Raw genomic sequence first — 22991 nt, 5'->3', positions numbered from 1 at the left:
TCAACATCATATACTCCTTGATATGATGTACTGAGAAGGCACAGCATCATTTTCACAGTATTCTTGTCCAAAATGAGAAAACAGCAGACAAGTCCCAAATAAACATAATACTACAAAAAACAGGCCTAGACTTTTCTTTTCTTTTTTTTTCTTTTTGAGATGGAGTCTTCCTTTGTAACCCAGGCTGGAGTGCAGTGGTGCAATCTCGACTCACAGCAACCTCTGCCTCCCAGGATCAAGTGATTCTCCTGCCTCAGCCTCCCAAGTATTTGGGACTAGAGGCACGTACCACCATGCCCAGCTAATTTGCGTGAGTGTGTGTGTGTGTGTGTGTGTATCTGTGTGTGTGTGACGGAGTCTTGCTCTGTCGCTGAGGCTGGAGTGCAGTGGCGTTATCTTGGCTCACTGCAACTCCTCCTCCCTGGTTCAAGCGATTCTCCTGTCTCAGCCTCCCGAGTAGCTGGGATTACAAGTGCCCACCATGATGCCTGGCTAATTTTTTGTATTTTTGGTAGAGATAGGGTTTCACCATGTTGGCCAGGCTGGCCTCAAACTCCTGACTTCAGGTGATTTACCCCTCTTGGCCTCCTGAAGTGCTGGGATTATAGGTGTGAGCCACCACACCTGACCCTTTTTTTGTATTTTTAGTAGGGATGGGGTTTCGCCATCTTGGACAGGCTGGTGTTAAACTCCTGACCTTAAGTAATCCACCCACCTTGGTCTCCCAAATTGCTGGGATTATAGGTGTTAGCTACTGCACCTGGCTGGCCTAGACTTTTCAAAAGTGTCAAAGTGATGAATGAGAAAGACTGAGAAAATGTCATAGATTGAGGCCAACTAAGGAGACATGATGACTAAATACAATGGATTAGACCCTGGACCAGAAAAAGAACATTAGTGGGAAAAATGGTAAAATTCAAATTCTGTAGCTAAATTAATAGTATTATATCAATGTTAATTTCCCATGTTTGATAATTATGATGTAGAAATATAAGATGTGAACATTAGGGGAAGCTGGGTGAAGGACATAAGAAAACTCTCTTTGGTATTTTGTAACTCTTCTGTAAGTATTAATGATTTCAAAATAAAAGTTAGGGAAAAAATCCAGGGGAGAAGACAGAGAAACAAGAATATAAAGGATGGCAGACTTCTCACCAGAGATGATGGAGACAGCAAACAGCAGACCATCTTTAATGTACGTGAAGAGACAAGTCTCAATCCATTTAGAAGTTTATTTTGCCAAGGTTAAGCACATGCCCATGACACAGCCTCAGGAGGTCCTGAAGACACATGCCCAAGGTGGTTGGGCTACAGGTCGGTTTTATACATTTTAGGGAGACTAAAAACATCAATCAATACATGTACGTTGAACATTGGTTCAGTCCAGAAAGGGGGGACATCTGACACAGGGACTTCCAGGTCAGAGACAGATTCAAAGATTTTTTGATTGGCAATTGGTTGTAAGAGTTATTATCTAAAGACCTAGAATCAATAGAAAGGAATGTCTGAGTTAGGATAAAGGGCTTTGGAGACCAAAGTTTTATCATGCAGATGAAGCCAAAGGCTTCAGAGAGAATAGATTGTTAATGTTTCTTATCAGACTTAGAGAGTCTATTCTATCAGCCTTAAGGTCTTTGTGCTGATGCTAATGCTGGTCAGCTGTGAGGCGTGTTCAACGCCCCCCCGCCCAACCTTCCCCAAACCTGCTTCACATCATGGCCTGAACTAGTTTTCAGATTAACTTTGGAATGCCTTTGGCTGAGAGGAAGGGTCAGTTCAGACAGTTGTGGAGGGGGCTTAGAATTTTATTTTTAGTTTACAGATTCTTACAATTTACATAGAATTGTTCAATATTAATTCAACATAGGAGATTGTATGATAAGTTAAGGAGGAATATTGTAATACCTAGAGCACACACACACACACACACACACGTCCTATAACTAGGAAGCCAGTAGAGAAAAAAATCATCCCTAAAGAAAGCAGAAAAAGAGAAACAGAGAAACCAGCCAAAAAGATGGAATGAATAACACGATAGTAAATGTAAACACAACCATTAATTACTATACTAAATGTGAATGGACTAGCTCCTTTGCCTTCCCTGGGGCTGGGAGTGCAGTATGGACTCACTTGCACAATTGAGTCATGTTTGCTAGGGCTTGGGTTGTGGACTTAGCATATTTGCTGAGGCCAGTGCCCACCCCAAGTGGTTGGTGCCAGCAGTGATAGGCTGAGGAGACACCTAAGTGGCTGGAGATTGGTTTGATATATATGGGAATGGAGCAGATAAGTAAATATTTTAGGCAGAGATGTAACCAGGCCATGTAACCTGAACTTTGCTCCAGGGTGTTGAAATTGCCGTTAAAACGCTTCTGGCCTAGAGGCCCTCTGAAGCCAGGGGAGAGAGATGGAGCTTCAACCTGAAAGCCCAGGTCAGAGGGCCCAACTACCCTTTGCAGAGCTGGCTCTTTCCCTTGCAAATTGCTAGTGACGCTTCTGCTGATATGTGTTACTGTTAAGGTGTATCCTAGTGTTTGGGAGGGTGGGGCAGGAGGTGGAGGATTGTCAGAAAAAAATTACATGGAAAAGAGGGCATCCGAGATGTTTTGAAAGGTAAGTGGAATTTTCCAAGTGGAAAAAGGAAGGAAAATCAGTCAGACAGGAAGACATGGAGCGTTTGGGAATGACATGTATCTTCTTGGACTAGGGTGTGAGATGGGCTGGAGAGATGGGTCAGGGCCAGTTGTCTGGCATCTTGTGTGTCTCAGAAGAGGGTAGGGACTCTGCGTAGGGAAGCCCAGGGCCACTCTGAGAGCCCTAAAAGGGAGCTGATGCCTCAGGCCTTTTTTTTTTTTTTTTAAATCACCATCAGGGCTACCCAATAGGGTGGGCTGCACTACCCTGGCTACTTCCTAGTGGCCCCTTGCTCATAGCCATAGTATTTTGCCTCTCTGAGCTTCCAGAGGTTTTAAGTCTGGGGAAGATCCAGGGACTCAAAGAAAGATTGGGGTGGGAGTTAAGGGGCCACAGGCTGGGGGAGTCAGACAGGAGGCCTTTGAGGAAAATAAAGTCCCAAAGCCTGTGAGTGTGAATTTGGAGGCAATATGCTGACTGTGTTCTGAAACGTTTTCAGACACCGGCTAGGTGCAACCAAGTGTTTGTAGGGCGAGGCTCTTCATGGACTTATCACTGCTTACACAAGCTTGGGATGTGGTCTTGCCCTCAACAGGTAGGTAGTCTACTGGAAAACCAAACTAGGCAGGAAAAAAATTAGTTAATAAGAAAGGACTGAACCGGCTCAGAGAAGGCATTTAACAGATGTTTGTCAATCAAATGAATTAAAGTATGAATGAATGAAACTCGAGGCAGTGGGTGAATATGTCCCAAGAATCCAAGTGAAACACGATATCCCGGGAGGCGGGACTGGAAGGGTCCAGAGAGGGGTCAGAAGCTCCTGGCCTTTCTGAGCTCCCAAGTGCCCAGTCGCGGACCCCCGGGACCAGGATGCGCTGACAACCTGGCTGGCAGGCGGGTCCTAGTGGGCGAGGCGAGGGAGGCGGCGGGAGAGTAGCAGCAGTTTCCCACCACTCCCTCTCAGGCACAGGGTCCAGAGAAGCCCGTGGGGAGGAAGCGCAAGTCCGTGGCCCGCCCCGTTGCGTCCCACCCACCGCGTCCCCTCCCCTCCCGCTGCGGGAAAAGCGGCCGCGGGCGGCGGCGCCCACTGTGGGGCGGGCGGAGCGCGGCGGGAGGCGGACGAGATGCGAGCGCAGCCGCGGCCCCGGCCGCTCTGGGCAACTGTGCTGGCGCTGGGGGCGCTGGCGGGCGTTGGCGTCGGAGGTGAGTGAGGCTCTGGCTTGGCAGCGACGCAGCTGCCCCAGGATCCGCGCCGCGGTCAAGTTGCGGACTTGGAGCCGGGAAACCCGGAGGGCTGGTTCAGCGCGTCTGCGCTTGGAATGCGCGGGTCCTGGCTGGGGCCGTCGGAGCCGGGAGCTGGGGACCTTCCTGGCCCGGCGGTGGCGGGGCTGAGAGGTGCCTGGTGCCTGGGGGCGGGTCCTCCGGGACGCCGAAGCCATCAGCCAGGCTGAGAGCCTTACCGGCCGCCGCGGCGCTCACGGTGCGGTGGGCTCATCTCTGAGTCCCGCAATCAGCCCGGGCTGCGCGCGTCGTTGGTGGTCCCGGTCGGGCCAAGGACTCCTGGCCCAGGAGCCAAGGCGAGGTGGGGCTTCCGGGGGTTGTTCCCGGGCCTTGGCAGAGGGATGCCGCCGTAGCTTCCTGGGTGAGAGCCAGCGCGCGCGCGGGTTAGCCAGTTTCCCCACATTTCCAATTTCTCCTGTTGTGCTTTCTTCAAAAGGTTTTTTCTTTTTCTTTTTTCTTTTTTCCTTCAACTTGGCTTCCTGCGGGATTGTTTTGGAGCAGGATGAGGGCTTTGCCTCCTCCAGTGTCCCTGGGTGGCAGCGGTGCCTCTACTCCCGGGGCAGACCCTGCACCCGAAAAATCTCTACTGTATTCGGGGAGCCATGAAAAGGCTCCCTTGGGCCGGTGAGATCCTTGGCTTTGTCTCTGGCTGCTGCGCACACCGTCAGCCGTCAAGGCAATCGGCATTCGGCTTCTTTGGTGCTGGTGACACAGGTGGAGGGATGGAGGCGGGCATATCCCGGGATTGCTGACCGTGGTCCTCTTGGAGTCCTTGGTGATTTTGCCTGGGGTGGGGAGAAACCCTGGCTCCTGGTCTGCTGGGGCCGCCTCTGCCTCAGAGGATGACACAAGAGTGCATGTAAGTATTTTTAATAAAAACTGTAGTACTCGTAAAACAACCTACACCCTGCAGAAGGGATTTGTTATTTTATTTTATTTATTTATTTTTTTGAGACTGAGTCTCCCTCTGTTGCCCAGGCTGGGGTGTAGTGGTGGGTTCTCGGCTCACTGCAACTTCTGCCTCTTGGGTTTAAGCGATTCTCCTGGCTCTGCCTCCCGAGTAACTGGGATTACAGGAGCCTGCCACCAGGTCTGCTAATTTTTGTATTTTTAGTAGAGACAGGGTTTCACCATGTTGGCCAGGCTGGTCTCGAACTCCTGGCCTCAAGTGATCCACCCACCTTGGCCTCTCAAAGTGCTGGGAATACAGGCGTGAGCCACCGCACCTGGCCAGGATTAAAAAGGGAAGCTTTGTTGATAAGTTCACTTCAAAGATAAACTATTCAAAAATACTTTAGTGATTCCCTTCAAGACTCTTCTGTGTATGTATAGACGTATGACTCATCCTGGACAGGGCAAGGATATCTTTTTTTTTTTTTTGAGATGGACTCTCGCTAGAGAGAGGGAGTTTCTCCATGTTGGCCAGGATGATCTCGATCTCTTGACCTTGTGATCCGCCTGCCTCGGCCTCCCAAAGTGCTGGGATTACAGGCGGGAGCCACTGCGCCTGGCCAAGGATATCTTGAAGGAGGAATTACAGTTGACGTATAGGGGAATATTGCAGTGGTTATTGCTGAATTTCCTATGTGACAGGGACTAAAACAGATCAGCTGATAGTGTTCGAGTGCAGTCTGATGACTATGACACAGAAATAGGAATCTCCAGCATTCTGCCCTGGGACATGTGGAGCCTTGGATCAGATGCGGGGAATGGAGAAATCTACCAGGGCAACTCAGTCAAAAAAAAAAAAAAAAAAAAAAAAATATCCTTTCCCTGTCCAGGATGAGATGCTTGCCTCCATGCACTTACAACAATTTTTGATGTCATTAAAAAATTTTCACATTCACAGTATTCCAAATTCACTTTGGAGTGTATTGGATTCCACTGCATTGACATACCTAAGTTTGCATTGAAGGATCCTTTAAGATCTCTGGTCAGGCACGGTAGTGGCTCATGCCTGTAATCCCAGCACTTTGGGAAGTGGAGGTAGGAGGATTGCTTGAGCCCAGGAGTTCAAGACCAGCTTGGGCAACATAGTGAGACCTAATCTCTACTAAAAATTAAAAAAAAAAATCCTTAGGAGATCTGTTCACAGATTAATCTTGTGATTGGGATGATTCCAGAAGTGGTGATGGGTTGGGCTGGGCTAGCCCCACACTCTCTTTGAGAAGCAGCATACAGTAGTGTTTAAGGGCAGGGGCTCTAAAGTCAGACTTTCAGAGTAATACCCCGCCCCCAACTTTGCAAAGTGGTTTCTATATTTATATCTGCCATCCCAGTGTTGGTGGCAGGGTCATCAGATCCCTGGGGAAGCAGATAGTGGGATGAGAGTAGGACAGTTGGGTTGGGACTCCAAGTGTCGAAGGTGCACAGAAAGAGCTGTGTGGGTGTGGGAGTAGCACAGAGAGGTTGTCCCAGGGTAGTAGAGTCTGCTTTGGGGAGAACAGAGGTTGACTGAGGATAGCATCAAGTTTTTTATTTTATGTACAAAGATGATCTTTTTAGCTTCACCCAGGAAGTATGGGTTCTGTGTCTTCCTCGTGTTTAGGTTTTTATTCTGATCTAATTAGGTCTAAGCTGAGGTGTTTATTTCTCTTCTGGAGTTTATATCCTAGAAACTGTCCAATTGAAGCCCTCTGCAGGAATCCTCAGGTCCTGGAGAAACACAGGAGGAAGGCTTGTTGGCTTCGGAAAGGGAGAGCTATGGTTTAAAACCAGTAAGATGTGGGTTTGATTCTTGACTTTGTCTCCTGTAGGCTGTGTGGCCTTAAATAAGTTACCTAATCTCTTGAGTCCTCAGTTTCCTCATTTGTAAGGTGGAGGAAACAATGCCTATGATTATGCTGATTAAATGAAACAGAGGCACAAAATAAGTATTTAATAAATAACAACTACTGTTTTCATTATTCTTCCTATCCATGCTATCTACCATGTATTGGAGGCAAAAACTGTTACCGCTTCATGCGTAAGCACTTTGCAGGCTTTCAGAATGAAACTGATGGGGTCCCTTTCCCTACACATATGTGAGGGGTGGTCCCTCTTATTTCAACTCATTCCTCATTGCTGACTTGGCATATCTCAGCTACTCTAACCCAGCAAGAATCCACAGAAACAGCCAAAGAGCAAAAAGGTTTATACATTTGCTTTACCCATGAGAAAACCTCAAGCTCTGTATCTGAAAAAAGAGGAAGATAAAAGGATCTATAAGATTTCAAGTTCCATGAGGAGAGGGACGTGTCTATTTTGTTCAATACTCTATGCCCACTGCCTGGCACATAGGCAGCAAAATAAATATCTATGGAATGCTATGAAAAGGCATCTATAGATGATGTGCCTTTCTTTAAGAAACCCAATATTTGAATATTTGCACTCATTCATTTAAGATCCTCAAGTGCTGTTTGGATAATCTGGAGGGTATTAAAACATAGACAAGATTTTGAATTCTTTGGGCATTTGAGCTGCTGCACTGTTGCACCATTTAGACCTGTGATCTGAGAGTGTGAAAAACTCAAGGGATCCTCTGTAAAGTATCTGCGTTTTTTTTTTCCTCCTGGAGGAGCCAGTAGAAGGGCAGCATTCTCCTTTCTCCCCCTTAGACGTGTGGATGTGAGGGCAAAGGTGAGGAGTGACAGAGGTCTCCTGGGAAGACCATAAGATGGGGTAAGCACACCACAGTGAGGAGGGGGAGTCTGGCTATGACTCTAGAATTTCCTGATAGAAATTTCTCCTCTAAAGCTCCCCACCCTACTTGGGATCTCTGGTTATCATCCCCTCCCAGTCCCAAGAACCCTTCTTCCCTTGTTGGCAGAAATCTCCAGGAAGCATGCCCACAGGAACCACAACTCATGAATCAGCAGACAGATAATTAACCGAGGGAGTGACTGAGCAGCTTCAGGGATGAACCGCGTCGTTGTACCCAGCCCTCTCTGCTGCCCACAGAGTGGGCCTGCTGCTCCACCCCATCGCCTCTGCTCCCTCTTCCTGAACCTTGGCCCTTCCTGAGTGGGACCTTCATTGTGCCTGATGGAGCTCAGGCCACTAGTGGAAATGAAGGTGGGAGAAGGGAAATGACTCTGTTTAGGGGAACTGCCTATTCTCCATGTGGGAACTGCTGGCATTTATTGAAACGTGAAACTCTCCAGCAAAAAAGTGATAGCATCTGCCTTTCTGTCCATGCACGCAGTCTCACCAGAAACACTCTTCTTTTTTTTTTTTGGTTAGGTAAATCAGGTATAATTTTATGTACAGTAAAATTCACCCTTTTTAGTGCGTACAGTTCTATGAATTTTGACAAATGTATACAGTCAAGTAACCATTGCCATTATCAAGATACAGAATATTTCCATCATCCCCCAAAGTTCCCCCAAGCTCTTTTTTTTTCCTTCTTTTTCTTTATAGAGGCAGGGTCTCACCATATTGCCCAGGCTGGTCTCGAATTTCTGAACTCAGGCAATCTGCCCACCTCGGCCTCCCAAATTGTTGGGATTACAGGCATGAGCTACTGTGCCAGGTACCCCCCAACTCTTTTGTAATTGATACCCTACCCTCAACCCTCGTCCGTTGCAACCACTGATCGGTTTCCTGTCCCTGCAGTTCTGTTTTACAAAATGTCATATAAATGAAATCATGCAGTGTATAGACTTTCAGTCTGGCTTCTTTCACTTAGCATAATACATTTGGGGTTCATCTATGATGCTGCATCTATCAGTAACTCTAAGACATTGTCTGAGGCCACTCCATCATCCTCAGTGTTGGAACAGTTACCCTGAAAACAGTGGGACCGGATCCATTAAACCTTGAAGGTGCTATCCACTTTCAGTTTCTAAATTTTCTAATTGGATAGATGTATTTGGCTATGTATAAGCCATTAGATTTTTCCATGTGCTAAGTAGTTAAAGACTTGGATATTAGAGAGGATTTTGTAGCAACCAACACTTATTATTCTTGCTCATAGGAGTAACAGATATTTTGTGGCCAAATATTGTATGTCATGATGCTTGGAGCCAGAAGTTGTTGAGTAAACCTGGGGCTATTCTACCTTTTTACATTTTTGGTAGCATCTCTGAAAAAACAACCCACTTGACTTTTTTTTTTTCCTCTTTTTTTGGGAGGGTGAGTGGCTTTTTGGCCAAAACCAGAAAGCCTGATAGACAAATTCTAACACCAGACGTAACACTAGATGTCTTCTGTTTTTCTGTCATGTTCGCATGAAAAGACTATTTACTCACCCCACTCTTTCTGTTTTATAGTTGAGTTAGTTCAGTTTCTTAGTTCAGTTAGTGAAGATGTTTAAATATTCAAGGAGAGAAGGAGAAAGAATGAGGTGATACTCATCTTTAAAAAGTCAAAATAACAAATATTGTTATTTCTCGGCCGGGCACGGTGGCTCCTGCCTATAATCCCAGCACTTTGGGAGGCCGAGGTGGGCGGATCACCTGAGGTCAGGAGTTTGAGACCAACCTGACCAACATGGAGAAACCCCATCTATACTAAAAATACAAAATTAGCTGGGCATGGTGATGCATGCCTGTAATCCCAGCTACTCGGGAGGCTGAGGCAGGAGAATCGCTTAAACCCAGGAGGCAGAGTTTGCGGTGAGCAGAGATCACACCATTGCACTCCAGCCTGGGCAACAAGAGCGAAACTCCGCCTCAAAAAACAGAACAAAACAAAACAAATATTGTTATTTCTCAAATAGGTTCATCCACATAGGATCATTGTCAGTCATTAAAATTGCTAGTTCCCTTCCAATTCTATTTCTCTATAATGTTCATATTAATCAGGTGGTGTATTCTGTTTACACATTTTCCCCTCGCATTTATGATTCTTTGTGTGTGTGTGTGTGTGTGTGCGCGCTTGTGTGTGTGTATTCCTTTATTTAAATCCGTGATATATAGTACTTTCTTTCATATAGAAAAAACCTCAGTGCGGAAAGAACAATTTATCTGGAATTAAGAAACCTACATTTGATTCACAGTTCTGCAGGCTTTTTCATCAGCTTGCTGGGTGACTTTGAACAAGTCACCTTACTTTTAGACCTCAGTCTCTTGCTGTCCCAGGGGCTGCAAAGTGGGACAGAGAAGATGAAGGGAGATACTTCAGTGTGCTCCTGCCCCTCCCCACCACCTTCAACTGGAACTCTTTTAACTAATTAACAATTTGGATTTCATGTAATGATTTCTTTGGGAAAAAAAGAAGATCCTGCTGTTAAAATCAAGCTTGAAAAACTTTGCACTAGAAGAGAGCTCCAGAAGCTTGGCAGAAGACACATTCAGTAGCCACTTAAAAAGTCCCTGTAGTCGGCCGGGCGCGGTGGCTCAAGCCTGTAATCCCAGCACTTTGGGAGGCCGAGACGGGCGGATCACGAGGTCAGGAGATCAAGACCATCCTGGGCAAGGTGGCGGGCGCCTGTAGTCCCAGCTACTCAGGAGGCTGAGACAGGAGAATGGCGTAAACCCGGGAGGCGGAGCTTGCAGTGAGCTGAGATCCGGCCACTGCACTCCAGCCTGGGCCACAGATCGAGACTCCGTCTCAAAAAAAAAAAAATGTCCCTGTAGTCAACACTGCATCTCTTTGCTAATGGAATTTTTGGATAGAGAAACCTGGGTCTATGAGATCCACTGATGGCTCCAAACCCCAACTTTAGCCATCGCGCTTGTTGAACTCCAGATTGAACTTTTGCTGGAGCCGCCTGCAGGGAGCATATTTGACCAGTCCCCAGGGGAGGGGAGGGTGGTGTTTCCTTCCTGGGGCTTCCACAAGTTGAGAACAGACCATACTGTCCTGGGCAGTTCTTGAAGGCTGTGAGAGTGGGCCTGACAAAGTTTACTCCTTTTTTTCTCCATTCTCTTTCATTATTATTATTATTATTGTTGTTTAAAATTAACAAATAAAAATTATATATATTTATGATGTACAACATGACGTCTTGAAATACGTACACATTGTGGAATGGTTAAATGAAGTTAAATAACATATGCATTACCTCACATACATACTTATCATTTATTTGTGGTGAGAACACTTAAAAATCTCCGCTCAACAATTTTCAGGTAGATGACATGTGGTTATTAACTTTAGTCACCATGTTGTACAGTGGATCTCTTGAACTTATTTCTTCTGTCTAACTGAAAATTTATATCCCTTGACCAGCATCTCGTCATGCAACTCATACCCCAAAGCTCATTCTTATGTTCCTGCTAAGTTTGCCATTCCAAGAGGTTTTGATGCTGAAGGTGCAGTTTGTAGAAAGCCCAGCAGACTCTGCGGAGCCTACATTTAAATCAATGCAAATGTCTACAGGGAGGCAGAACAGAGGACATTTCAAATTAGCTTTAATTTTCTTTTAGCTTATAAAAGTAATTAAGCTTATTATTAAAAAAAAAAGGCAGCTCAGAAATATAATGCAGAAAGTACAAGTACCAGTTCCTTGTAGTCTTGTCCTTAAAGATAACCACTGCTGATAGTTACTGCAGAGTTTTTTCTTATGTATTTGTCAACATATATAATTATTTATCATTATTGTTATTTCTCAAATAGGATAATCAATAATAGGATCTTTTTTTTTTTTTTTTTTTTTTTTTTTTTTTTTTTTTTGAGACAGAGTCTTACTCTGTCACCCAGGCTGGAGTGCAGTTGCGTGATCCTGGCTCACTGCAACCTCTGCCTCCTGGGTTCAAGCCATTCTCCTGCCTCAGGTTCCCGAGTAGCTGGGATCACAGGCATTTGCCACCACGCTCAGCTAATTTTTGTATTTTCAGTAGAGACAGGGTTTGGCCACATTGGCCAGGCTGGTCTTGGACTCCTTACCTCAGGTGATCCACCCACCTCAGCCTCCCAAATTGCTGGGATTACACGCATAAGCCACCGCACCTGGCCCATTGTCTCTTAATAATATACTCTAGGCATCTTTTTATGTCAGCTTATGGCTTTCCATTATTTATCCCAAGAGCTATAATTCTAGCCATAAGGCATACTGTTTGTTATATGGATATATTAGAATTTACTTAACCAATTCCCTGTTGGCAGACATTGGGGTCATTCCCAATTATTTGCTACTACAAATAAAGCTGCAGGTGATATCCTTATTCGTTTATTATGCACCTTTGTTCGAGTGTTTCTACAGACTTAATTTCTTGAACAAAAGTTGGCGGGTCGAAGGGCATGCATATTTTAAATTTAAATTTTAATAGGTGTTGTCAATTTGTCCTCCAAAACGGTTGAACCAGTTTGCTTTCCTACCAAGACAGGCTGGCAGTAAGGACTGGTGATAGCACCACAGCCTGCTGTCCACACCCATAACACATGAGCTGGGGGAGGAAGGCTGCAGAACTGGACAGCAGGATGCCAAGGAGGTCACCAATAGGGCACTCCTGGACTGAGCCTCGGACAGCTTGATACAGACCTGCTTCTTCTGTATACTGAATGAGTCAGATGAGAGGTGGGGTCGATGCTAATAAAATTTTCCAGAACTCTTGAGATGCAGTGTTTGAGTGAAATATCAGGCCATCAGGAAGAAATGGCCACTTGTGCACTGCTTGAGGGTTCTTATATCTTGGGTTCCTAGGCTTCCTAGGGTATGAGTCCACCTGTTGATGCTTTCTGGCTGGAAGAGTGGATACTTCCAGGACTGGCAGCACCTTGAAGATCATCGAATTTGACCCCTGTTTGTTTTACCAAAAAGCAAAAAGGTTGTTTCTGAGAAGTGAAGTGACTTGTCCAAGATCATACAACTGGCTCAGTGGCATTGGTTGGGTCTCTCCCTGGGGGCTCTTGTCTCCTGCCCAAAGTGATTTCTTCACTATATCCTGTTAGAGACAAAGGGCCCTTTCACATCTGACCCTGAGGTGGAGGGGAGGGGATGGGGATTCCTGGTGTAGGAAGTGACTAGAGTGAAAGTAAGGCGGAAGGAAATGAACATTTATTGAGCATCCGCTATAGAGGGTTCTTTCATATGTGTTATGTCATTTAATCCTAACAACTTGGGAGCACTGGGGAAAGGAAGCAGCTGTCTGGAGTCTCCAGTGCTTGGCCGATGTGGCTGGTTAGACCCGTTAAATGCTACAGAGCAGTTATAACTTCTTGACTACGAATGTGACATAGACTCAAAGAGGCACTGGGCCTTGGAGAGAGCACCAGAGAGATGAAGGGATGTGTTTGAGGTCATATGGTCAGAGGAAGGGCAAAGATGGCTTTAGACATGAGGTTTTCTGCTGCTTTGCATGCTGTTTCTGCCATAGCCACCATGTCTGTTGTTTTACTGCCCCTGCCTTACCACATTTCTCAGGAGCTGAGTGTTAATTTTAGACCACGACCTTAGAGAAGACAGGGCACCGTCGCGGGATGGGATTTATGCAGTTTTCAGCACATGACAACCTAGTTAACCTTATTGGAGATGATAACCAGACATAATCTGGCTTCATTTACAAGGACAGTACCTGCCCTAGATTTTCCCATTAGCATCATCTTGAAGTGTCAGCTCCACAGAGAGACCTTTCTTGACCACATGCTCCTAAGTAGACTCCTTCCCTCATTGCTTGCTATTCCCCGCCCTTTTTTTCCCCTTTGAGACAGAGTCTCACTCCATCACACAGGCTGGAGTGTAGTGGCACGATCTTGGCTCACTGCAAACTCCGCCTCCCAGGTTCAAGCAATTTTCCTGCCTTAGCCTCCCAGGTAGCTGGGATTACAGGCGTGCACCACTTTGCCCAGCTAATTTTTGTAGTTTTAGTAAAGACAGGGTTTCGCCATGTTTGCCAGGGTGGTCTTGAACTCCAGACCTCAGGTGATCTGCCCGCCTCGACCTCCCAAAGTGCTGAGATTACAGTGTGAGCCACCATGCCCGGCCTATCCTGCTTTATTTTCTTACAGCATGAAGGGCCGATGAAAGGATATGGCCAGTGGTCAAGACATTTGAACTTTGTCTACAGGGAATCCACTTGCTCAGACAAAAATCCTTCTTGTCTTTTCCTTGTGAACAAAAGTTCTCTGAAAAGGAGTTGGGAGGAAAGACTTTATTCCAATGAACAGTTTGCAAATTGGGGAAACTCAGTTGTTGGTGTCAGAATTGGGGGTTTATAATGTAAGTTCCTGCCCAGGTTCCTGATGAGGTCCACTTATGCAAATGAACAATTCCAACTTGCTTAGTTCTGTTTGGTTGAAACAACTGAGGCCTGTCTGGTCAAGGCAGCAGAGCCCTGACTGGTTATTTTAGGTTAGCTCTGGAGGTTCCAAAGTTGAACAAAGGTGTTGATTTTCAGGGAACTCAGAGTGGGTTGTGACCTCTAGTCAGCAAATGGCAGCTTTGCTCTATTTAAAATTTAGGCCCACTTAGCCACTCTGGATCTATCTTGAAGGATTGGCTCTTTCAGGTTCACATTTGTTCACACCCTCATGCCCTATGAGCCATCCATCAGCAAGTCTTTAGATGGAACGTATCTAAAGTCTGACCACATCATTGACTCCGCTACCATCCAAATCCGCTGCCATCTGTTGCCTGGATTATTTTAGTACATTTCTAATTGAATAATAAATCTCTTTCCTTTTTACTTCCCTTCTTTCTGTCTTCCACTCAGCAGTCAGGATGATCTTTTTTCGCTCACCTCTGCTCAGATTCCTCAGTGGCTTCCCACTATGTGGAGAAAAAAGCCACACTCTCTACCATGGCCTATAGCTTCCTAGTGTTCTGGTCCCTAATGGCTCCTCTAAGCTCCTCTGTGCTTCTCTCTTCCTCCTTTGTCTCTCTGCCTGCTGTTTCTTTAACAGGCTGATGTCCATCCAGATCTTGTCTTGGGTTCTTTCTGGAATGTCTGTGCCTTAGATCTTCCCATGATTCACTCTTTAACATCATTTTGAAATGTCAGCTCCATAGAGAGACCTTCTCTGATCACATGCTCTAAAGGAGAATCCTTCCCCTCATTGCTTGCTATTCCTTTATCCTGCTTTATTTTCTTACAGCATTTGCCACTGTTAGAAATTGTGCATTTTTGTTGTGTATTTTTTGTTATCATCTTTCTCACAAAAATGTAAGCTTCATGAGAGCAGGGGCTTTGTTTAGTTAATCATTGTGTCTCCAGTGCCTAGGAGAGTGCCTGGCACAGGTAGATGCTCAATGAACATTTGTGGAGTAAATGAATGAATGAATCAATGACTACTGACACCACTGATATATACAGGTAGAAAAATGTACAGCTAAAGTAACCACTTTTCAAACCTTATCCATATGTGGATTAAATGCACCAAAAATTTCATTTCATGCTGGCTTTTTTCAATCATGCAAAGTATTTCATGGCAATGTTCTTCAAAATCATGCCATATAAATGACGGAGGTGCAAATCCATTTTGTATTAGTTTCTTAGGGCTGTTGTAACGAAGCACTACAAACTGGGTAGCATAAAACAACATAAGTTCATTCTTGTTGGAAGCTAGAAATCCGAAATTAAGGTGTCAGCAGGCCTGTGGTCCCTCTGAGACTCTGGGTAGAATCATTCCTCCTTCCTAGCTTCTGGTGTTGGCTGGTAATCCTTGGTGTTCCTTAGTTTCTGGCTGCATCACTTCAATCTCTGCCTCACGTGGTATTCTCTCTGTGTGTCTCTGTCTTCATGTGGTGTTTTTCTCTTCTCATAAGGACATCAGTCATGTTGGATTAGGGCCCACCCTAATGACCTCAATTGATTACATCTGCAAAGACCTGATTTCTCTGTAAGGTCATGGTCATGGGCACTGGGGTAAGGACTTCAACATATCTTTTTTGGGGACATAAGCCAACTTATAACACATTTTAATATTGGTGGAGGCAAATTATACACAAATATTTTCCAATGTTAAATACCATATTTAACTGGCTCTGATATACTTAAAAACAGTTTTACATCTCTGAAATCAGGATATATACTATATCCACAGTGTTAGATTTGATGAAATATGGTTGCCTGGATTCTCTACAGCTTACTGGAGCTTTTTGCTCAGAGCACAGAGGTGTGCATTACCTTAAACTCCACCTCTTTGTCTCCTCCTTCTTTGAGTTACTTAGCTGATGCTACATTTAAGGAAGGCACAAAATTAAAATAAACTTTCTTGGCCACTTGCTCTAGAGAAACCACTTGTGCCTATGTAGGACAGTAAGCATGAGATGTTTTGTTTTTTCATGAGTCACACGACCAGGTGACTACAATGAGGCACCATGTGAGTCACCCACTGTCCCCATGGACCTAATTGGGAAGTGACCAGTCGAAGGTCAGTGGCAGGGCTGGGGACCCAGATTAGAATTCCTTTCTGGCAGAGTGATAGATGTCCATAGTGTTTGCAGCTCATCCTCCCTTCTCGATAAACACCTCTCACTCTGACTTAGCTCTCTCCTGTAGTCCCCTGTCCTCATTAGGGTGGCCTGTTCCTACAGTCCAACATCCTGTCTCGTTGGACAACATGTCCTCAAAATAGCCCCCACTGACGCATTATGACTTCCACTGGATCCAATTCCCTCCCTTGTTTCCTTTGTTCCTTCATTTTTCCCAACCTTTGTCTCTCTTCTGGTTCTGTGATTCAAGCTGATGTACCAAACCACAACCTTCTACTTCTACTTTCCAGGCAAACTTCTTGGCTGGTCTTGATTGGATTAAAATTTTTATTTTCAAAAAACTTTTTTGAGGCAGGGTCTCACTTTGTTACCCAGGCTGGCGTGCAGTGGCACGATCACAGCTCGCTGCAGCCTCAACTTCCCAGGCCCAGCTGATTTTCCTGCCTCGGCCCCCTGAGTAGCTGGGACTACTGGTGCATGCTACCATGCCCAGCTAATTTTTAAAAAAATTTTCATAGAGATCGGGGTCTCACTATGTTGCCCAGACTAGTCGCCAACTCCTAGGTTCAAGCAGTCCTCCTGCTTTGGCCTCCCAGAATGCTGGGATTACACGCATAAGCCTGGATTTTCGAAGACTAATATTCCTAACCTCATGTAGAAGCCACATCTGACAATTAAACATTTTACCCTGGTGTGATACTTTCTGGCTGCACACTCCCACCACTCCTTCTGCTCAGGGCATACTAAACTTCATGTCTAGTATCCCCTAGAATGATGTCATCAAGGAAAAAAAAGTATTCACCTGCCCTAAACAACCTGAGACTCAGGATAAAAACAACAATAAAACCAATATAAATTATAGCGGCGGCAGCAGCATTTATTGAGTACTTTCTGTGTTCCAGCTGTTGTGCTAGAGTTTTACAGGGTTTGGTTTATTTCATCCTTACAACCACCCTATGAAGACTGGGGTCAATCCACCTTGTCCCCGGCTCTGGCTAACCTGTCAGAGGAAAGGGGTGGTAGGAGGTAGGAGTTGTTTGTTCTTTAAGTGACATTATGGTGTAGATTCCCACTTTAGCAGGACTGAGTCTGGGCCCCAGAGAATGAGCAGGAACATAGGCTTTATGAATGACTGGAAATAGTGGCCCAAACTTCTTCCACATGTTCAGGAGGGAGTGGTGGGCTCAGAGCAACAACTCATTGAATCAGCATGGGCCCAGTGCAGAGACTTCTGATGAGTCAGTCACTTTTAACCACTGCATTCCAGGGAACTGTCTGGGTAGCAGGACTTGGTTGGGGGTAATATGGGGGGTTCATTGGTTCTCATGAAATCAATCTGTGATTAATTAAAAAGAGTGGATAAAGGGACTGGGTAACCACGACTCTCCAGGCATGACTTCCTAAAGAACAAATCCTGGCACCTCATTTTATCCTCTGGGGTCAGGGACCACTGGTTCACTGGGAGGGACCTGCTGTTATTTATTTTGTATCTTGCAAAGCTTCCTATTGTGGCTCACAGAGACTCATAGGGAAATCAAGGACTCATAGGGAAATGCTAATTTGAGAATAAATGGATGGTTAATGGATAGACTGGGAAAAGTCCTAAAAAGTAATCTGACAGTGTCTGTATTAGTTCATTTTCATGCTGCTAATAAAAACATACCCAAGATTTGGTCGTTTATAAAGGAAAGAGGTTTAATTGACTCACAGTTCAAGATGGCTGGGGAGGCCTCAGGAAACTTACAATCATGGTGGAAGGTGAAGCAAACACATCCTTTTTCACATGGTGGCAGGAAGGATAAGTGCCAAGCAAAAGGGAGAAAAGCCCCTTATAAAACCATAAGATCTCATGAGAACTCACTCACTATTATGAGAACAGCAGCATGGAGGTAACTGCCCCCATGATTCAATTACCTCTCATCAGGTCCCTCCCACAACACCTGGGGATTATGGGAACTACAATTCAAGAGGAGATCAGGGGGGTGGGGCAGGGGCCACACTGCCAAACCATATCATTTCACCCCTAGCGCCTCCCAGATCTCATGTCCTCACATTTCAAAACACAATCATGACTTCCCAACAGTTCCCACAAATCTTAACTCATTCCAGAATCAACTCAAACATCCCAGTCCAAAGTCTCATCTGAGACAAGGCAAGTCTCTTCTGCCTATGAGACTGTGAAATTGAAAGCAAATTAGTTACTTCCTAGATACAATGGGAGTATAGTCATTGGGTAAATACAGCCATTCCAAATGGGAGAAATTGGCTAAAGCAAAGGGGCTACTGGCCCCATTCAAGTCTGAAATCCAGCAGGACAGTCAAGTTGTAAAGCTCCAAAACAATCTCCTTTGACTCTATGTCTCACACCCAAGTCATATTGATGCAAGAGGTGGGCTCCTATGGCCTTGGGCAGCTCCACCCTTGTGGTTTTGCAGGGTACAGCCTCTCTACCGGCAACTTTCATGGAATGGCATTGAATGTCTGCAGCTTTTCCAGGCACATGGTGCAGGCTGTCAATGGATCTACCATTCTAGTCAGGAGGATGGTGGTCCTCTTCTCACAGCTCCACTAGGCAGTGCCCAAGGAGGGGGTCTCTATGTGGGGGCCTTGACCCATATTTCCCTTGTGCACTCTCCTAGCAGAGGCTCTCCATGAGGGCCTTGCCCTGTAGCAAACTTCTGCCTGGACATCCAGGTGTTTCCATACATCCTCCGAAATCTAGGCAGAGATTCCCAAATGTCAATTCTTGACGTCTGTGCACCTGCAGGCTCAACACCACATGGAAGCTGCCAAGGCTTGGGGCTTGCATCCTCTGAAACCATGGCCCGAGCTCTAAATTGGTGACTTTTAGCCATGGCTAGAGTGGCTTGGATGCAGGTCACCAAGTCCCTAGGCTGCACATAGCAGGGAGACCTTGGGCCTGGCCCAGGAAACCATTTTTTCCTCCTAGGCCTCTGGGCCTGTGATGAGAGGTGCTGCCATGAAGGTCTCTGACATGCCCTGGAGACATTTTCCCCATTGTCTTGGTAATTAACGTTCAGCTCCTAGTTACTTATTTCTGCAGCTGACTTGAATTTCTCCACAGAAAATGGGTTTTTCTTTTCTATCACATTGTCAGCCTGCAAATTTTCCAAACCTTTATGCTCTGCTTCCCCTTAAATGCTTTGATGCTTAGAAATTTCTTCTGACAGATACCCTAAATCATCTCTCTCACGTTCAATATTCCACAGATCTCTAGGTCAGGGGCAGAATGCTGCCAGTCTCTTTGCTAAAGCATAGCAAACATGACCTTTACTCCAGTTCCCAATAAGTTCCTCATCTCCTCTGAGACCACCTCAGTGTGGACTTCATTGCCCATATCACTATCAGCATTTTGGTCAAAGTCATTCAACAAGTCTCTAGGAAGTTCCAAACTTTACCACATCTTACTGTATTCTGAGCCCTCCAAGTTTCTAGGAAGCTCCAAACTTTCCCACATTTTCCTATCTTCTTCTGAGCCCTCCAAACTGTTTCAATTTCTGCCTGTTACTCAGTTCCAAAGTCACTTTCACATTTTTGGTATCCTTATAGCAGCACTCCATTCTACCATTACCAATGTACTGTAATAGTCTGTTCTCACACTGCTAATAAAGACATACCCAAGACCAGGTAATTTATAAAAGAAAGAGGTTTAGTTGACTCACAGTTTAACATGGCTGAGAAGGCCTCAGGAAACTTACAATCATGGTGGAAAGGGAAGCAAACACATCCTTCTTCACATGGCGGCAGGATGGAGAAGTGCTGAGCAAAAGGGGGAAAAGCATTTTATTAAACCATCAGATCTTGTGAGAACTTTCTATTAGGAGAACAGCAACATGTGAGTAACCATCCCCGTGATTCTGTTACCTCCCACTGGGTCCCTCTCATGACATGTAGGGATTATGGGTACTGCAATTCAGATGAGATTTGGGTGGAGACACAGCCAAACCATATCAGTGCCCATACCTACCATGGTCCTCTTTCCTCTTCTAACCTTTCTTGATGTCTCCTTGTGCTTCTCTCTCTTGCGAATATCAATGGCATTTATGTCCAGAATTACCCCTTTGCATGCCAATTCCCACGGAAACTCCAGAAAGGGAGGGAGATACCTAAAATAGTTCAGGCTGTGCTCCTCTCAGAAGTCTTCTGATAGGGGAAAAAGAGAGGCTATGTCCACATCTGCCTGGGAAGACAGCAATCAATCAAAGGAATGCTGAAATGAATTAGTGAATAGATTCAAAATTGGTTAATATTCTACAAGGCAATAAACCTTAACCTGTGGGGGATAACCTTTTCTATCAGACAGAAATCATTGGTATTGTTGTTGGATAAGAATAATATACATTGTTCTCTTATCTAAATAATTTACCTTGTATACCACAATATGATAGGGCTAAGAGATGGCCAGGCAGCTCATGCAGGGAGAAGTCTTGGTTGCATTTTTTGTTGTGAACATTCAGGAATCCTGAAACTAGCAGCTACTTTTCTTTCATTATAGACGTTGCATGGCTCAGGGCTGCCGCACCTCAGAGGTGACCTTGATGCTTTAAGGCTAGGCTTGGAACCAGTGTCATCATTCCCACTCACGGTCCTCACACTTACACTCTGAAGTTGTAGTCAAGTCGGAGAGTGGAGCCCCAGAGGTTACCCATGGGCTTAGAATGGCATCCCACTTGTAGAATTTTAAAGTTGGGCGGGGCCTTTGAAGTTAGATGGACTCAAGGCTCTGAGGAGACCTGGGGCTTCCAGGAGGTGCTTTAAGGGTTCCACATGTAATCAAGGGGTTTTGGGAGAACAATAAAAGTTTAAATTGCCTGAGGAACTGTTATAACCCATTTACATGTTTTATATTGGAATTCTATGCATAATTTTGAGAAATGAGCTCAGCTGCTTAAAAAAGCAAAGCAAAACTTCATCTATTCCCCTACCTTTCATTTTGCCCCAATGCATATTTACTGAGCATCTCCACTGAGTAAGAAATGTAGCTGAGTTGGGCAGGGCAGAGCAGGTCTCAAGGGACTTAAAATCTATAGGGTGGCAGTGTTGTTAAGACAGACACATAAATAATTATGATGTGGTAGGAATATTAGAATTGAAGAAATGGAGGCTGAGAGGAGTTAAATGATTTACGCATGGCCACATTATCAGTGGGTGACTCAATTAGGATGACAATCTACTCATTGTGTGTACCCATTCTGTTAGACCTCCCTGCCCCCCAGTAAGGTCCTGAAATGGATACTGTTAAAGTATATATAATTTTCACGGAGTTAAAAGTATGAATTCTACACAAATATAAAGGGAACATGTGTAAAAGATTTTATTCAACTTTAGTAATGAGAGAACCGGTAAGACATTAGTAGTTCAAAAGGAATTTCAAAGAAGGGAGATTTATAGTTGATCAGTCAAAGGAATGCTGAAATGAATTAGTGAATAGATTCAAAATTGGTTAATATTCTACAAGGCAATAAACTTTAACCTGTGGGGGATAACCTTTTCTATCAGACAAAATCATTGGTATTGTTGTTGGATAAGAATAATATACATTGTTCTGTTATCTAAATAATTTACCTTGTACACCACAATATGATCATGATTAGATTAAAATGTTATGTTAGCCAGTTCTAGCAGCTATAACAAAATGCCATAAACTGGGTGGCTTAAACAGCAAACACTCATTTGTTTATTTATTTTGAGACGGAGTCTCACTCTTGTCACCCGGGTGGAGTGCAGTGGCGTGATCTCGGCTCATTGCAGTCTCTGCTTCCTGGGTTCAAGTGATTCTCCTACCCCTCCCAAGTAGCCTCCCAAGTAGCTGGGATTACAGGCACCCACCCCAATGCCCAGCTAATTTTTTGTATTTTTAATAGAGATGGGGTTTCACCATGTCAGTCAGGCTGGTCTTGAACTCCTGACCTCAGGTGATCTACCTGCTTCGGCCTCCCAAAGTGCTGGGATTACAGGCGTGAGCCACCTCACCTGGGCTGTTTTTTTTTTTTTTTAGACGGACTCTCACTCTCGCCCAGGCTGGAGTGCAGTGGTGCTATCTCGGCTCACTGTGAGCTCTGCCTCCTGGGTTCACACCATTCTCCTGCCTCAGCCTCCTGAGTAGCTGGGACTACAGGTGCCTGCCACCACGCCTAGCTAATTTTTTGTATTTTAATAGAGATGGGGTTTCTCCGTGTTAGCCAGGATGGTCTTGATCTTCTGACCTCGTGATCCGCCCGCCTCGGCCTCCCAAAGTGCTAGGATTACAGGCGTGAGCCACTGCTCCCGGCCTTTTTTTTTTTTTTTTTTAATTAAAGAATAATATACAATGTTCTCATCACGAATCATTTCTCTTTTGTTTTTTTTGAGACAGAATCTCGCACTATTGCCCGGGGTTGGAGTGCAGTGGTGATCATTTCCATTTTTATGGTTTTCGATAGGTCAACATCTACTCTTACAGTATTGTAAAATATCCTGATTAATAGAAGCCAAACAATAGGTAAATACTCTTAGAAAATCAGATAATCCCTAAGCATGGTGGGACAGCTAGTCAACACTCTGCATTACATTGAAAGGACATTTGTATTTTCTTTGCCTTTCCTTTCTTTTTCTTTCCTTCCTTCTTTCTCTTTCTTTCTTTCCTTCTTTCCTTCTTTCCTTCTTTCTCTTTCTTTCTCTTTCTTTCTCTTTCTTTCTCTTTCTTTCTCTTTCTTTCTTTTCTTTCTTTTCTTTTCTTTTCTTTCTTTCTTTCTTTCTTTCTTTCTTTCTTTCTTTCTTT

General features: G+C 44.9%; 1 protein-coding gene across 3 annotated transcripts in view; it reads left to right on the top strand.

Annotated features, from left to right (window-relative positions):
• The first annotated feature begins 2369 nt into the window (after positions 1–2369).
• ITGB3 (integrin subunit beta 3) overlaps positions 2370–22991 on the top strand; it is a 61701-nt gene continuing 41079 nt past the window's right edge. Inside the window, exon 1 of one of the 3 annotated variants that reach the window (XM_017882938.1) lies at positions 2370–2432. In XM_017882938.1, the coding sequence (XP_017738427.1) occupies positions 2408–2432 (25 nt within the window). In that variant the 5' untranslated portion in view covers positions 2370–2407. Of the gene's footprint in view, positions 2433–3697; positions 3838–4692; positions 4775–22991 lie in introns of those variants that run through there. The other 2 variants (XM_017882936.1, XM_017882939.1) reach the window with 2 other exon arrangements.

The sequence above is a fragment of the Rhinopithecus bieti genome, unplaced genomic scaffold, assembly GCF_001698545.2.
Source record: "Rhinopithecus bieti isolate Rb0 unplaced genomic scaffold, ASM169854v2 scaffold_12928, whole genome shotgun sequence".
Taxonomy (NCBI): Eukaryota; Metazoa; Chordata; class Mammalia; order Primates; family Cercopithecidae; genus Rhinopithecus; species Rhinopithecus bieti.
Note: the sequence above shows the minus strand (reverse complement) of the source record. Positions and strands in the feature narration are given on the sequence as shown.